Source organism: Rhinolophus sinicus, chromosome 14, assembly GCF_057876585.1.
Source record: "Rhinolophus sinicus isolate RSI-liver-muscle chromosome 14, RSI-T2T, whole genome shotgun sequence".
NCBI classification, from domain to species: domain Eukaryota; kingdom Metazoa; phylum Chordata; class Mammalia; order Chiroptera; family Rhinolophidae; genus Rhinolophus; species Rhinolophus sinicus.
This window is the reverse complement of record NC_142514.1, coordinates 154,971,352-154,987,726: the sequence shown is the minus strand read 5'-3', so window position 1 is coordinate 154,987,726 and position 16,375 is coordinate 154,971,352. Positions and strand designations below refer to the sequence as shown.

Below are 16,375 nucleotides of genomic sequence, written 5' to 3'. Positions count from 1 at the left end.
CATAAATACCACAATTCAACAAGGAGAAGGGCGGAAGTGTACAAAGTCAGTAAAGTGAGGGTAGTGGGGTTTGATCACCTGGGCTCAAACCCTGGTTTTTCCACTTGCTGTGTGACCTTGCGTAACTTACCAAACTTCCTGAATTTTAGTTTCCTCACCTATAAAATGGGGACAATAATATGACCTACAACAAAAAGACGGATGTGCAGATTAAATAAGATAATGCATTCAAACTAGTGCATAATAAGCATTCAAGGAATGTTAGCTGTTGATACCATTTAAATAACAGTAGATACAATGATGTAACTGGTATTTATCATAGCCTGGAATGGGTCCTCACAGGATGCAGTGGATGCCAAACTTGGAGTTAAGAGAACTACTTAGGGAGCAAACCTAATTTTTGTCTCAGGAAACTGAGGTGGTCTCACCACGCTACACAGAGCGTCCAGAAAAAAACGAGACAGCTGCCTTATTGCTTTGTCTTCTCTGACCAATTGGATTCATGCTTCAGGTCTTTGTAACACAAGAGAAAACCAATCCCACATTAGTAATTTTAACAACAAAAAGCACAACACATATAAATGAGATGCAGGTGAGGCGGGATCAGGGTCAGGAAAGAGCAGGGGGCCAAACTCATCATAAAGCCACTGCAAAAACTACATAGGCACTCACCTCTCCCTAAATCAGAATGGATTCTGATCACGAAGCGATCAAAGGCAAAATCAATGAAATGCAGAAACATGTGGACCTCAGCCTCACTTACGTATACTCTGCCTATCCCTCCCTCCGTCTCCCGCTCTTACACACACACACACACACACACACACACACACAGACACACTCCTCCCTCTCCGTCTTCAATATCCCCATGTTCGCTCTTAAAACTCTAACACTGGGTCATTGGCCATAGCATGTTTGGTTTTCTCAAACTGCAAACATGAAATGGGGAGAGGGACCAAAAGGAAATGCAGCCAGAGCAAAGGAACAATGGGTTGGGTTGAAACCATGCTTTGCAGGACACAGAGAAAGTCTAACCTAGAGATCTTTTTCTGACCCAGAGTGAAGCGGATGATTTTGCTTTGAGATGAGTCCTTGGATGATGCACTGTATTATTGGAAAGAAAAAAGTGGAAGAGATGAGTGAGGGGAGAGAAGATACATTAGACACACAAATAAGCAACAGGAGTCTTACGACAATGAACATGCCCCTAGTTTTCCCTCTGCCCACTTTTCCCACAATATGCAGCTTTCTTTGTAGGTCTAACTTTTCTGATGTGATAAATTTCCAATGTGAAGAAAGTGCTGTCAAGGTTACCTAAAAACTTTTGTGGTTTTCTTTTAAACACCAAATAGCTTTTCTGCTACCAGTCACAATAAAGCCTTCTTCCCATAATTAGATCTGAACAAGGGGGTCTCTGACAAGTTTACACCTTTCTAAAGTATTTAGGTGCTTCTAGTCCACATCCTACCAGGGTTCTTTTCATATGAACATCCTGAATGTCCCAGCAAGTTGACCAAAACAAAAGGTATAGATGTTTGCAAGTTAAACTTATTTACCACCTTCTGAAAGGTGAAAATATTTGTCTTCTTGAAGCCATACATCCTCTACCATGTTCAAAAAAGGATCTGAGATGAGAAATACCATGTTGGTGTCTCTAGACTTAGGAAGTGAGGGAATAGGCAGAAGAGAATGAAGAAAAAAAAATTGTTTTTTTCTTAAACTGCTGAATATTGATAATACGAGTATGTAAGGTAGACACAGATGGAGAGGGAAGCAAGTCTTGGGGCTGACGCTCCTCTCCTGGAGGAATCGTGAGGCAATATGTGAATCAAGTTCCCAGCCCTCATGTAAATTCATGAGAAGGGCTCAAGTAAAGAGGGAGAAGTGAGTCTCCACTTGGCCACCTCGGGAGAGTTGCTCTGCTTCCTTCACGCCAATGTCTCAAGCGTCCTTGGCCAGCTTCCGTTACTCCTGTATTCACAAACACCACGGGAAAGTTGCCAAGTTTTAGCATTTGCTATCCCAAGAGGCACAGTATTTAGGCATGCTCCTATCTGGCAGAGTTCTAACAGAGAACCAAAACAAACCTGGCATTTGACATTGATGACCAAGGGTCAAAATCATTACCCTTGGGACTTGGGTTATCAAAGTCAGAATCTAGGGACAGTAATACAATGGAACGGAGCCAGGGAGGCAACTCGACTATTCTTCAATGTATAGCCAGAGTACTAGCATGCGCTGTCGGAGCCCTAGGACTTGAAAATAAGATATATCTTCTGGGAAGTAAATGAGAAGGGGTCAGTATGTCATGGATGAAGCCAGTCACCTGCAGAAGTAGCCCAATCTGAGTGAGATAAAGGATGAGTGAGGACACAGAGCCACTCCAAAGGCCAGTCTGTGCCACCACATTGCAGGGTCAGGGGCCACGAGGGCAGGAACACTCTGGAACAAATGAATATAAAAAGCTGGCTTAAGTGAGTTTGGCTCCTCTTTCCATAAAGCATGTATTAATAGTAGGGTGTTTCTTCTTACTGGGAGATGGCTGTCCTGATTGGAACATCGGGTGCTTTTAAGAAAACAAACGCCCATCATGGAAATCAATGCCTGGGGCTGGCAGAGCTCAGGAACAGCCAGCCGCCCAGTGTTTCTCCACACATGTGCCTTGGAAGCCTGTGCAGTGAGGTGCTGTATCAAATAAGAAGAGTTCTGTGGCCGAGTTTGAGGCGTGCTTTCTAGGCCCCTCTTCTGAAGAGCCACAGTGCACATGCGTGCTTCTCCCTGGCGTCCTGCAATCAATAAAAACCACCATTGACCTAACTGCTCAAGCCAGAAATCTACGCTTCACCTGTGATTCCTCACCCTCACTCCAGGTACTCCATCTACCTGCAGTCCTGTTAGCTCATCCTCCAAAATGCCCTGAGTTGGTCCATCTCCATACCTGCTCCATCCCATCCCAGCCACTATCCTCCAGGGGACCACGGAAGCCTCGTAATTGGGGCTCCACATTCTTACTCTCCAGAAAGAAGCAAAGGTGACTTTTTTTTTTTTAAACTGTAAATCAAATCAAGTCTCTCTCCTGCTCAAGACTCCCCAATGGCTTCCGGCCACTTTTACAATGAAATACCAACTCTCTACCCAGCTTAGCCAGCACTCTGTGACATGGTCTCTGGGCCACAGCACTGCTCGACTCCAGGGCCACCAGTCACACTGTCCTCCATGTAAATGGTGGCAGCCCTCTCTGCTTACAGGTCACCTGTTCACTTCCCTCCTCCCCTCACCCACTCAGCTCCAGCCACACTCGCCTCCTTTCCGCTCCTCACCTGCCCAGCTCCTAGCACAGGGCCTTTGTAGCCGCTGCTCCGCTGCCCGATGCATTCCCCAGCTGAGCTCTGTATGCCTCACTCTTTGTCACTCATATTTCCACTCCAGGGTCAAGTCCGAGGGAGAACTCCCTATCAGCCCCACCTAAATTACCGACCCAATCCCTCTGAATCCCATCCTCTTAGAACACCACTCTCTGATAGTTCTCTTGCCTGTTTATTTTCTTGCTTCCTCCAGTAGAACGTAGAAAGTAGGTACCCTGACTATCTCATTCACCCTTGCCCCCCAAGTGCCTGGCACACTAAAGGCATTCAAATACGAACTAAATACATGGATGTGTACTGGCAGATTCAAGGATCTGAGATGAACTTCAATAACAGTTGTAACAACTTAACCCAGATTATCTCCCAACTCCCCCCTCCCCCATAGGACCCTTCCCCTGGCCAGTTACCATCTGGGGAATAAACAGTCTGCAGAATCAGTGTGCGAAACGATGCCCTGATCACTCCATCATTCAGGTCCGTCAGAGACCTCTGATCAGAGCATAGCTCCCACTTGGGTGGTATTTCAGGGCAAGAGTGCAGAGGCCGGCTGCCTGGTTATCTATTCCTCATTGCTAGTCTGGGCATCTCTGCCAGCCCACACATTTCCTTAATGTGAACTGGATACAATTAGATAATTCATTAGAGGATCTGATTTACATCACATCCATCACTGCTGGTTTTAACAGCATCGCAATTGGGAAATAGCACTTCTCATGGGAAAGAAAAATGGTAACATCTAGAAGGCACCTGCTTTGTTTGAACTGCTTTGTGCTCTGCCCAACTCCAATGGGCTCGAAGGGTGTGGAGGTGGGTGGGCAGCGCTATAACTATGAATGCAGGTGCTTTGGGGCACTGGAAAGGAAAGGCCATTACTCTGTAGCACATAATAAATGAAATCGAGAATCTATTTGATTAGTGACATGCAGGTTTGATAGCTAAAGGGTTACAGCTTAAAACAACAACAACAATTATTGGGGACTTTTCTCCAGAACCTGACGATGAGTCAGAAACGTTCTAGTTTCTAACCCCTTCCTTTTTCTCCCGCTATGAAAACCCAGGTTTTACACGGTGACCTTTTGCAGAGCTGTTTAGGAGTTCAACTATCCCCACTGTAACAGTAGACGGTAACAATTGGTGCTCTGCTTGTACGTCATTCGATGGTGAGTTCCACTGGCAAGCATCAGACCCTCCTGGAAACACCAACAAAACCCAGGACCTAATCCTGCAAAGCGGGGGACCACAGCCGACACAGCCACCGCTAAGGCCACCAAAACCCCGTCACACTTAATGGTAACTGCTCCCATCAGGGAAAGCCAGCGCTCTCAGGGAAGGTGGACCACGACCACTTGCCATCTCACTTTGTTGTTCTTGACCTTTCTCTTCTGGCAAAGCAGAGCTATCTGCCGGAGGACAACTCGCCTCCAGTAAGTAAAATTACTCCCACATACAGCACTGAACACCCAAGCTTGTAGGCAGACATGCAAAAGGCATTTGGAGTCTATTTTAGGGGCTGTTGACTGCTTACGAGTGTGTGTGTAGTAGGCCAGGATTAAGGCAGAAGCGGCTAATTAGCTTTGGCTGCTGGGGATTCTGACATAAAAGTACACATCACCACCAGGCACAGGCGGAGGCCTGGGTTTCAAGGTCATGCTCCTTCCTCACTAACCACCAGCAGTTCTCAACACTGTGACACTGTGCATGAGAAATCCCGTCAGCATAGGCTAGAACTTGGCCCGTGTGGAGGAGGGCCGCTGACAAAACAGAATTATTATCAGTTGGCGAGGAGCCCCCACCTGGACTGCATTTCAGCTTGTGCTTTTGACTGCTGATGTGGTGGTGCTGGCTGGTGAGGCTGGCACGGGGCTTGGGGAGTGGCTGGCACCTGTTGCAGAGCAGTGCCAGCCTGGCACTGGAAAGGGACCCCGGCCGCCTGGGACACGGCAGGCGACAGCGGTGAGGAGAGGTGCTGCTTCTGGGGCTGCTGCTGCTGCTGCTTGTACCGGGAGAGGCTGAAGAAGAGACCTAGAATGGCCTTGAGGTTTCCATTCCTGATTTCTGCAAAAACAGCAAAGAGAGTCTGGTTAGAGGAGGAGGCCTTTCTTGCTCCAGTTCAATGGGCTGTTTCGGCCCTCGCAGGAGTTGAATTCCTCCGGGATATGACAGATTTCCCGAACACTTATGTAATTGGTATCACAGTCAATTAAAGTCAGGCCTACACCACAAAGAAATTAGCTTATTCTCCCCACTGGGATTAGAGTAGATACATGAGGCAAGTTGCAACTGGATGTCTGACGAGTGCCAGAAAGAAATTCTCAGGAAAGACACGACCAAAAAAGTAAGAGTCAGAGCAAGACTGTGCTTGCTCTAAGGGCAGAGCTAATGATCTGGGGACAGCGGAGGTTCCCAGCGCTGAGGGAAACGCAGTGGTCTTCGCGGGGCTCTGCCAAGTCCGTGTTCTATGCTTCAAGCAGCGCGCGGTGTGCCAAGTGGCCGCTGTCCCCGCCCACAATGCTTGCACTGCTGCACCCAATCAGCCTTCCCTCAAATACAGGGCTCTGTGTCTCTCTTGTCTGCTGACTAAATCATTTTAATTTGGGATGGGTGTGGGGATAGGCTATAGGACTTGCTTCCGTAAAGAATTCAGGCAAAACTCCTCCTATACTAAAAGTAATGCGAGCAGAGCGGGGATAAGAACATTTTTGTTCCTGATGGAATTTTTCAGATGTTAAAATGCATTTTCTTCAAGGCATGCGTAGAGCTGCAGAGAAGGAAGAAGGTATTTTTCACAGGCAGAGGCTGTCCATGCAAGGATGTTTCTCCTTGGGCAATCCCTTCATGTAGGCAGTACTTTTAAACACCAGCTGCTGAGGATCCCTCTGCTTTGCTTAGACCCTGAGCGGAGGGAGGGATTCAGAGGGAGGGAAAGCTCACAGAGGGAGGTAACGCAGGTTAGCCTCGGGCTAGGGAAGAGGCTGCTGATAAAGAAACAGGAGTTTCCTCCACCGACCAGTTTTGGGGCAGCTGGTAGCAATTGGGTCCTTTCAAGCACAGGCCTCATTCCCTGCGAGCCTGCCAGTGCCCTGGGTGTAAGCCGCTGATAGGCAGAGCTGAATTACTTCCTGTGGGAGCACGGCCTTCGCCAAGCGCTGAAGAAACTGACAATACACACTGCTAGCTAGAATCCAGCCTTCACTCTCTACTTTGGGAGCTAGCAGGTTCTGACTGTGGCACAAAACTGACAGGAGCACAGCTTTTGGAAAACCTAAGCCTTGAGTTCTAGTCTGTAGTCTACCATTTATTAGTCCTGGGCACGTCACTTTATCTCTCTGCGCCTCAATGGCCATATTGACACAGCTTGCCTCATCACACGCGGCTGTTTTGCAGATCAAACATACGAGAGCACATATGTGAAAGCACAATGCAAACGGTCTGTCACTGGTCTTGGTTACTATGCGACAACTGTAGCCCCAGAATCCTGTATAAGGTCCATATAGCTCCAGCTTCATGTCCGAAAAATGAGGGGCTTTACTATGGTGACCTTATAATTTATCATGAAACCACAATACATTTGAAAGTGAAGGGAGGTAGGGGGGTGGCTTTTAATTACACCTGAATGACAGGTGTAAGCCAGGACGGACCTGGACAAATCAGGATGCTTATAAACCACCGTGTTCAATGCAGGGAGCAGAGAAGGTTCCAAGGAGGTGGCCAAGACCCCCACCCCACTCCGTTTCTTTGGATCGGTCAGCTTTAACCCTTCCACTCTGCTTCCTTCTCTGTCCTCGGGAAGTCAAAGAGGAAGCACACACTGGTGGCTGGTTCTGCTTCTGCTTCCAAAAGTCCTTACAAGTGCATCAGGGGCACAGAATATGCGGCTCGGACAGAATGATTCAGTAGGCTCATTTTACTCATGGCAAAAACAGAGGGTGAAGTGATGTACCCGTGGTCACCCAGCTGGACAGTGGCAGGAGTTAGGGACAGAATCAAGATGAGACCATCAAGAGCTGGCATGCAAGTTAGGATCTATTAAGGAACTTGGGAAGACAGGTAATTTCCCCAAAATGAATTCACTGAAAGGAGAAAGTAGTGCTAATCATGGAGATAGATGAAATCTATGTAAGATTTGTAGTGCTTTTTATAAATGTCAGGTTGTATACACCTTATTTATAATAACGAGAGCTACTACTAATTTCTATGTAGCAGGTTAAGCTCTTTACATGCACAATCTCATGCAATCCCTGCAACCTGGTGAGATTATCCCTCTCTTAAGGGGAAGCAGAGGCTCAGAAAGGTTTTATGACCTCCTAAGGTAATAAATGCTGGAGCTGGGATCTGAGTCTAGGTTTTTCTAGCTCAAAGCCGGGTCTCCTAACACCGTGTAAATTGGCTTTCCTGTGTACTCATCCTGTGTGGTGAAAAACACACTAGATGATATTTTATTAAGCTAGCTGGTGGTCATGTAAGTATTCTTCATTCTTCTACAAGTATTCTTTTGTTGTGGAATGTGTCAAACGTCCCATAATACATGTGTTTAAACCATGTGAGAAAATCAAAGTAGGGAGGAACTCACAAATCAGCATATCCCAGGGGCTCAGAGGGTGTCCCCTGCAAAAAGCTGGCATGTCCATGTCACCACTCTCATAACCTACCAGCCCAGCTCAAGGTAGAGCAGGAGGCGGCTTTGTCACACTCTACCTGCTGTGGTAGTTAACTCTTATTGTTCATAACGGTTTGTTGCATTATTCCCTAAAACAGCTTTTTATTGGTCAAAGTGGTTCCTATAAACACACTTCCTTAGGAGGTAACATCTTTTATGATAAAGATCAGTGATTTTCAGAGCCAGAAAGACTTGGGTTTGAACCTCTACAGTCCCTTCCTTCTAGACTTTGAGTATTCATAAGACTCACCATCTCTGTTTTGTCTCAGTTTTTGTCTTTAAAGTGGGCAGTGGCATGCTGCACCTTTCCCACAGAGTGGTTATGAGAATTAAGGGAAGATTAAATGAGAAAATGAGTGCAAAGCCCTTAGGACAGGGCCTGACTCAGTACTTCCCCTTTTGGGTTCAGAAAATATCGTCCCTCTACCCACGGCCTCCTCAGGACTCACCGCAGGGTTCTTCCCTCAAGGGAAGCCTGGTATAGCTGGCTATTCTTCCTACCCATCCGTATGCCAGTCACAAGTGTCAAGAAGGAAAGGAATCACGGATATTCTCATATCAGAGAAAACTCACTGGTGATCTCGTTTTGTATTGGTTGTTTTTTAAACAGCTTTATTGAGGTATAATTCTCATCCATAAAATTAAGTGTACAATGATTTCGGTAGAGTTAGAAAGAGTCGTCATGCTCACTCTCAGTCAATCCCCAAAACAGTCCCCAGGCAACCTCTAATCTGTTTTCTGTTTCTACAGATTTGCCTATTCTGGACATTGCATATACATGGAGTCACACGGTACATAGTCTATTGCAGCTAGCATCTTTCATTTAGCATACTATTTTTATGTTCATGTTAGAGCATTTATCATTAGTTTGTTTCTTTACATTGCTGACTATTACCCCATTTTATGGATGTACCACATTTTGTTTATCCACTCACCAGTTGGTGAACATTTAGACTGTTTTTCTTTCTTTCAGAACACAAACCTCAAGAGGGGTGAATGCTCTTGAAAGCCACCCAGTTTATGACACGGGTGGTCTACAACAGACAGGCTCCAAAACAGCCAGAATTGTTCTTTCCCGGTTTCTGAATGTCATTTCATGAGGCCTGGTAAGCAGGCTCCATAGGCAGGCTAAAAACAAAATGTTATTTTTGCCAACCCACAAAAATGTTTCCCTCATGACATTTCCCAAGGCTTCGGAAAAAGTACCACTTTGTATCTGATCAACTCTCCTTATCCTCCTGATGTCTAGAGAAGGAAAAAAAGGTTGACCTAGAGTGAACTGACTTGTCCAAGGAGACACTGGCTGGCTGGTGTCTCAACCAACAGGGGAACCCTGCTCTGCTTTCTCTTCCTGTGGATGCCGCATGTAAACTGAAGAACAAACTGCATATCCGGTTTCCAATAGAATTCAGTATTGCCTGGACTCTTCATGTCTTTGGGTTCTCACTGAGCTTTTTGTTTCCATTGGCTGGTACTAATGTGCACAGATGCCGTAGGGAATATTAGGCACACAGGGTAGCACGAGTGGGAGAATTATTTTCTTTCAATGTTATTTAAGAGAAACCTCAGGCCTGGTTTCCAAAGGCACGGGCACTTGGATAATCTAATACAAAGAACCTGCTCTGCAGGGAAGGAGATTTGGAGCTAAAGAGAGGGCTACCTCAGCAGAGTTGCAGGATTCCTCCTATTCAATCGCCTTAAGCCACAGTGGCTCACCCAGCTGAGTCAGGACTACGGATTCTGGGGCATAATTCCTCAAGAGGGGCTGTCTACACGAACCTACATAACTTCCCACCCCACCCCTGCAACACTTCTGTGGACTGCTCACCAAGCTTGTCAATGATTCTACCCACAGGGGAAGTGGCTGAGGGGGTGAGAGCAGAGCCTACAGGGTCCCTTCTGGTGAGAGACAGAAATGGTCCCCCATACACTGCCAAACTCAGGTGACATGGGCAAGAAATGATCCACATGCTGTTTTTATCCTAAATGTCCAGAAAGACCTCCTGCTTTCTGGCTCAGGAGGAAAGGAGACACAAGCTCAGCATCTCGGTTGCTGGACATCAGGGCAGCAAACCCTGGTCTGAGCTCATCAAGTCAGCAACCGCTTTCCCTCGGACGCATACACTCCTTGCCGGAGGCACCTGGAAGGATCGTCCTGTCTCTGTTTCTCCAATCTGCAAGGTAGACAAAGAGCTAGTTCTTTGCTCCCACCATACTACCTAGGCCCATCTTCCTCGTATGTCTAGATTTCCCTTCATCTTCCTTTTGTCTGATGAATGCCTCTGCCTCCTGTAAAACCCAAGGGAAACATCACCGCCTCTGTGAAGCCAGGGGCCCCTGACTGCTGCAAAGCTGACCAAAGTCTTTCTTTGGGCAGCACTGGATCCTGTACCACGAGCACAGCTCTCAGTTAGAATTAAGGCGAGCTTTGTATGACTGACTTGACTCTCTGTGCACCCCAGGGCCTAGCGCTATGCCTGGCATATAGGATGTGCCCAGCGAACAGTTGGTGAACTAAATAGGATACACCTGCCATTCCCCTGGACCTCTACTTCTCTAGTACAGGGAGATGGGCTCAGGGCCAGGTGGCACAAACCCCAGGTGTTCTCGAAACTCCCAGGGATAAAGGTCATCCTTCCTCGCAGGGACAGGATTACAGATGGTCATGACAGGTGACATGTGTGTCGGGGAGGGGTTGAAGGGATCTTGAAAATCACCCAGGGCAGGGTGATATCCAAGCTCACAGGACTCTGGCAAGTCTCCAGAGCAAACGGATGGGTCCAGCCTTCGGGAACACTGAACGGGTAAAGAGGTTTCGTCCAGGGGACGTGACCCAAACCAGCAGCGTCTCCACAGGACTCACCTGGGTCTGCAGCTTCTGCCCACAGGCACCTGCTGCCTGTGCCCGGGAACAAAGGCTCTCTGTGGTTCTCTAACAGACAGGCTGGGGCAGGACCTGCGCTGCTGAAATGCTTCAAGGACAGGTGCATACACCCTCCTGGGTTCGAAACCAGCTTTAGTCACTGGGAAAGGGTGGAGATATACCTGTGGGGCTTTCCAACCCCTGATGTTTTATTTTTATTTTTTCATCAGAGGAGGAGCCTCAGGGCACTCAATCATCTTCAAAAGGAAAACAAAAAGCATTAAGACTACATTATTTATCTGAACACTATAATTCTTTTCTAGTACTTATGCAGGTGGTTAGAAGTGTGGGTAGCAGTGAGTAGTAGAAAACACCAGGCCTTTGAATCAGCAAATCTGAGTACCCACTACTGACCTCGTGCAACTCCTTTTCCCCATGTGTAACTTAATCTCTTTTGGCCTTAGTTTCCTCATCTGTATTATGGGGATAATGTGAATACTGATCTCATAAGGTTTCTGGGAGGAATAAATAAATATAAAATGTGCATGGCACTCAGCTCCATGACTCACACATGGTGAGTTCTCAATAAATGGCTTCCATTCCTATCAGTTACCAGCATCTCAAGTAATCATGAAATTGGGAATAAGGCCCATTTGAGGATAAAAGGCTCTACGTACCATTGCTTTATAAGTTCAAGGAGTGGACCAAGGTTGGGTCCAGTGATCCCGTAAGACGGCACGAGTTCAAAACCTGTCTTACCACCAAACGCCATCATCATCCCTCACTTCCCCCCAAAAATCAATACAAGAAGATGTAGATGAGAGAGTGTCATTGAGGGTGGGGGAGGGTGATCATGTTTGATGACCGCAGAGACAGGGTATTTCCTCCCTCACCAAGGAGAAAGGAGGTGGGATCCCTGCACTCCTTAAAGTCAAAGGCCAGGAGGCTCTCGGAGAATCACTCCAAGTAGGGGTCCTGATATTCCAACCCCAGATGGACACCTGCTTAGCAGAGAGTTGGCCTCTTGGCCATCTGAGAGGAAAAGAGCTGAAGACAGATTGTATGGGGGGTGGGGAGGAGGGACTTCCAGGTGACAAGAGGCCTGTTCTACTGACTGCAAGTGGAAGATGGAGCCCACACGTTCCGGCTGGTTCTATGGGGGATAAACCGGGAAATCATAAGACCGCGGGACATATCCTTACCAGGATCACCTCAGTGTAGGGCCGGAACCAGGGAGATGGGACGTGAATGCTCCCAGCTGGGAGTGAGCTGGAAGAACGAGGCGGATCTCACAGAAGACTAACTACCAAGGCGCTGGGAGCAGCGTGGGAGTGAGCTCCTGGTCAGCAGAGCATGCAGAGCTCCCACCTTGGGACAGTGGCAATTATCCAAGAGGGGGACAGCAACTTCACTGTCAGCCACATTCTGCTTCCTCTGTGCTGCTCCAGTCCTGGAGACTCAGGCACAGGAACAAGGGGAGGGAAAGGAAGTCACGTTATCACATCCTCACCCACCCCATCACCTTCCAAAGGCACCTGCACTTGGGGGCCTAGGGGAAAAGAGCTTTGAGTGGAGTTTGAGACTGAAGTTTAAAAATGAACAAGACTGAGTCACAAAACTGAGGCATAGAACGGTTCTAATAATGAGTGTGACTGAAAAGTTACCGATTCTGGCCACCATTGAGTCTTGACCCAGCGGAAAAATGGAGGGGTCAACATAACACAGTTGGGGGCAGTTACGGAAATACCAAAAACCCACTTCATAGTTATGCCACAACGATTGATACACTCGTTACCAGTATGCTCCTCTATGCTCAGAGACTCACAGGGCCACATCCCACCGAGAAGCGTCTGGGGAATGGCGGGCGAGTGTCTCTGCATTACATGCCCTCAAGGGCTGTACAACAATTTCTAAGACAGAGTTCTCAATCTTTTCTGATTTCTTCCACTTATACATGGCATGCCTAGATTTTAATCGATCTGCTGTCCCCAAAGACACCACGACCATGAGCTCTGAAATCACACAGACTTGGGTGCAAATCCTGACTCTGCCACACACCAGCTACAGCCCTTGGGGGATGTCACTCATAACCTCTTTAAGCCGATGTTTCCTCATCTGTAAACTCAGCCTATTAGAAATTCCAACTTCAGTTGTGAGAGCTGGATGTGATACGTGTAAAAGCCTTAAAAGCGCAGCTGGTACTTATTCAGTCAACAAATATTTACTGAGTAGATTCTCTATGCCTTAAGGTACAGAGTATGAGGAAGGTGGATGGGGGGGTGGTGGTGGAGACAACCGAGGCAGAAAGCAGAGCAGAGGGTAGATAGATGGCAGAGTGGCCAGGGGTCACCCCCAGGCCACGTGGGATGAAGCCGGCCCACTGAGTCCATATCCCAGAGCCCTTTCAGCTGAGCAAGACTGTAAAAGTCTCGGCTGATGCTCTGCCCAGGGGCCCAGACCTGGATCCCACCAGGCCCAGAAACTCGGAGCATGTGTCTGCCACCTACAGGCCAGCACGAGAACTCTCCACCAGGAGGAAAAAACGTGTTCCTGGGAATGGGAATTTGCATCTCCCTACCTATCCAAGGAAACACCACCACCAATCACCCCATGTCCCAGCAATGTACACGTCACATGTCATTTCTCTCTGATCTCATCCCCAAGGAGGAGGGCTCACACCCCAGGGCAAAGGAACCCATGTAGGACCCCCCCCGCCCCACCTCACAGAGCTGGGATTACGACGCACCAGCCAACAGCTGCTTCAGAGACCTCTGTAAGTAGTGCAACCAGGCCTGACCTGAGACAGGCCCAGCTCATTCAAGTTCCCACTCAGGGAATTCCAACAGCCACACTCCGAGACACGACACACCCACGAGGCCCCGGTAGTGGCCACCCACCACGGATACTGGAAGAGACTGCAGCTCAGAAACACAGCCAGGAAAAGCAAACGTCCCCTGAATTGCAGAACAGAAGCAAGGAACCAGCCGGATTGCAATCCATCACCTTTGCAAACTTACCTGCTCGGCTGGGCTGTGTCCTTCCTCACTGCTCCCCTCCTCCCCATCCTGACCACCTACATGACCTGACCACCGAAGTCCGAAGTCCGTGTTAACAGGCATCTTTTCAAAACACAACCTTGCTAGGGAAAGGGGGTGTCCTCTAAAGCCCGAACTGCTTTACCTGTTCTGGGAAAAGTGGAGGCAGGTGCAGCCTAATGAGTTTGGGAGCATGCCGGGGCCCACGGCAGCTCTGGAGCTGGCAGCTGCTTGTGTTTACAAATAGGAGCGAGAGCACAAACGTTTCCAGAGCAAGATGTTGCCTGAAGAGGCTGAGAAGTTAGACCAGCCATCTCCAGACCAATACCTAATTGAATAGAAAACCACCAGCAATCACTAAGGTGCTAATTAGCCACGAAATTTGAGTTAATTAAAAACTAATCGGGATGTCAAAATGTAGCATCTCATTAATAAATCAAGGGCTTTTATTTTTTTTTTTTAAGCTAAAAAAAAGTATTGCTTCCTCTAATAAAAGTAAGAGATAAGGATTCGGCATTTCTCCCTGGGAACTGTACACTTTAAATATGTTCTGTGGTTAAGTGTTCTCTCTCCCACAGATAAGGCCTGGCTTGATAATTAACTGAATTGCTAGTCGGGTGAATAAAATCAGCATTGTTTGATTAAGCCCTTCTGAAAGAGAAGCGGTTGTGTCCTCACAATTCCCTCAGTGTCTGGCAGACATGGCCAGCATGGTTGAATATGCATTCTTAGAGTGAGTCTTTAGGTTGTCAAAAAGTTGGCATCCTCAAGTCAAGAAAAGCACTGAGCTACATCAACACCAGAAGGAAAAACCAGAAGCGCCCACCAACATCTCTTGTTTTAACCATAGTCATGTCATCAATAAGTAACAGGTGGGCATTTCTAATGATGAAAAGGCAGCTTCATGACAAGGTGCTGACTTACCTTCTGCAGACAGCCCCTGGATGTTTATTCCCTTAGCTGCCAGGAAATTCAAGCAGGCATCTATATTTTCAATCTAGGAGGAAAGAAACAACAATATACACTCAATAAATGTTCAACCTTCTCCAGAGCCATCTCTTATTAGAAACAAAGTGCTATGTCAGAGAGAGGGTTCCTTGTGCATTCGCTAAAGTTCTTCACAAGGAAAAACAGAAGGACATGAAAACACCGGATGGACAGATGAATGCAGGTCAAAACTCTCTCTCCTTTGTCTGTACTTGCACAGGAAAAGCTTACCTAATATACCAACCATACAGAGCCAAAAGTTGAGGCCTTGGATTGCTCACAACTGCCAAAAATAACCAGGCTGGAACTGGAGCTTTTATGTGGATCAGTGTCACCAGTGCAATCCTGAAAACTTGAGCAGCTTCCAGAAAAACAGAGGTGGGACGAGGTTAGTAGACCCACCTCTCTACTAGCAGCTCGGAGAAATTTCTAGCCACTGAGGCGGCAGGAAGTCAAATGTACGAACGGTGAATGGGAATTTCAGCAGGAATCTGGATAGTGTTTATTCAAAAAATTCTCAGGATGGCAGGCATTGCAGATGAACAGGGAGGGCTGCAACCTCACGGAAGCCCTCTGTCCTTTGGGTTTTCTGTAGCAAGAAGGGATCCACCTGACAGAGACCGGGAGGCCTCTCATCTTTGCCAGGGTTAAGGCCATGGCAAAGGGTGAGCCAAAGTACAGCCCTCAAGAAAGAACAATTAGGTCATTCCTAAAGGTCTGATTGGAATTCAGTTGTCAGAGCTAATTATTTTTGGTCCACAGGAAAATGTTCGGGCTTGATTAATGTCAACAGTGACCATACATAAAAGAAACTGTTTTTGACTTGGCACAAGGCTCTTTGAATTTCATACAGTTTGCATTTCACAGTGGCAATCTCCCTTATCTCCACAACCATGCACCATCCACCTGACCTCCTAGGCACCATCAACATTCTTATGACTGAAACCAGTATTTAACCCATGGAATTTATTTTGAACTAATAAATGACTGTTTTCCGCAGTACACAGTATACATATGACTATTCTCCCTCCCCTCCCCCAAGCAATATGGCTCCTTCATAGCCACAGAGAATGAAGTGTCTATATTTTAAGAGCTCTAATTTGAGTAGAGTATGCTCCAGTCTTCCAGCTGTCTTCCTGAAGGTCACATCAATGCCCCCCCAGATGTCTGGCATTTGCCTGCTCTACTTTCAGTCTTCACATCTTTCAAATGCTTTAAGTTAATCTATGGGGCACCTGAATAAAACTGCACCCATTTTAGAAGAATCCACTCAACCTGGAGCTTGAGGTAACTCTATCCTTGCATTTTTTAGCTCAGGATTCCATTTCTTTCCCAGCCTCCAGCTCACCTTCACGACGACTTTTTTTTTCCTTTTTTTTTTTCTTTCATCTCAAGGCAAAGGGGAAGAATGGAATTTCTAGCAAACTAAATAAATGTTGATGTTATGGGTTATGCCTGCCACTACCAC

General features: G+C 47.2%; 1 protein-coding gene across 10 annotated transcripts in view; it reads right to left on the bottom strand.

Moving 5' to 3' along the window:
- The window catches only part of NAV2 (neuron navigator 2), a 711,083-nt gene that overhangs the window by 207,257 nt on the left and 487,451 nt on the right, over positions 1 to 16,375 (bottom strand). For 9 of the 10 annotated variants that reach the window (XR_012497554.2, XM_074336128.2, XM_074336124.2 and 6 more), the window contains 3 exons: positions 14,845 to 14,917; positions 5,159 to 5,420; positions 1,036 to 1,104 (listed from right to left, as the gene is read on the bottom strand). Coding sequence is in view for 9 of the 10 variants with exons in the window: in XM_074336128.2 (XP_074192229.2) it covers positions 1,036 to 1,104; positions 5,159 to 5,420; positions 14,845 to 14,917 (404 nt within the window). In the remaining variant the exon portion in view is untranslated. The remainder of the gene's footprint in view (positions 1 to 1,035; positions 1,105 to 5,158; positions 5,421 to 14,844; positions 14,918 to 16,375) is intronic. The other variant, XM_019742607.3, reaches the window with a different exon arrangement.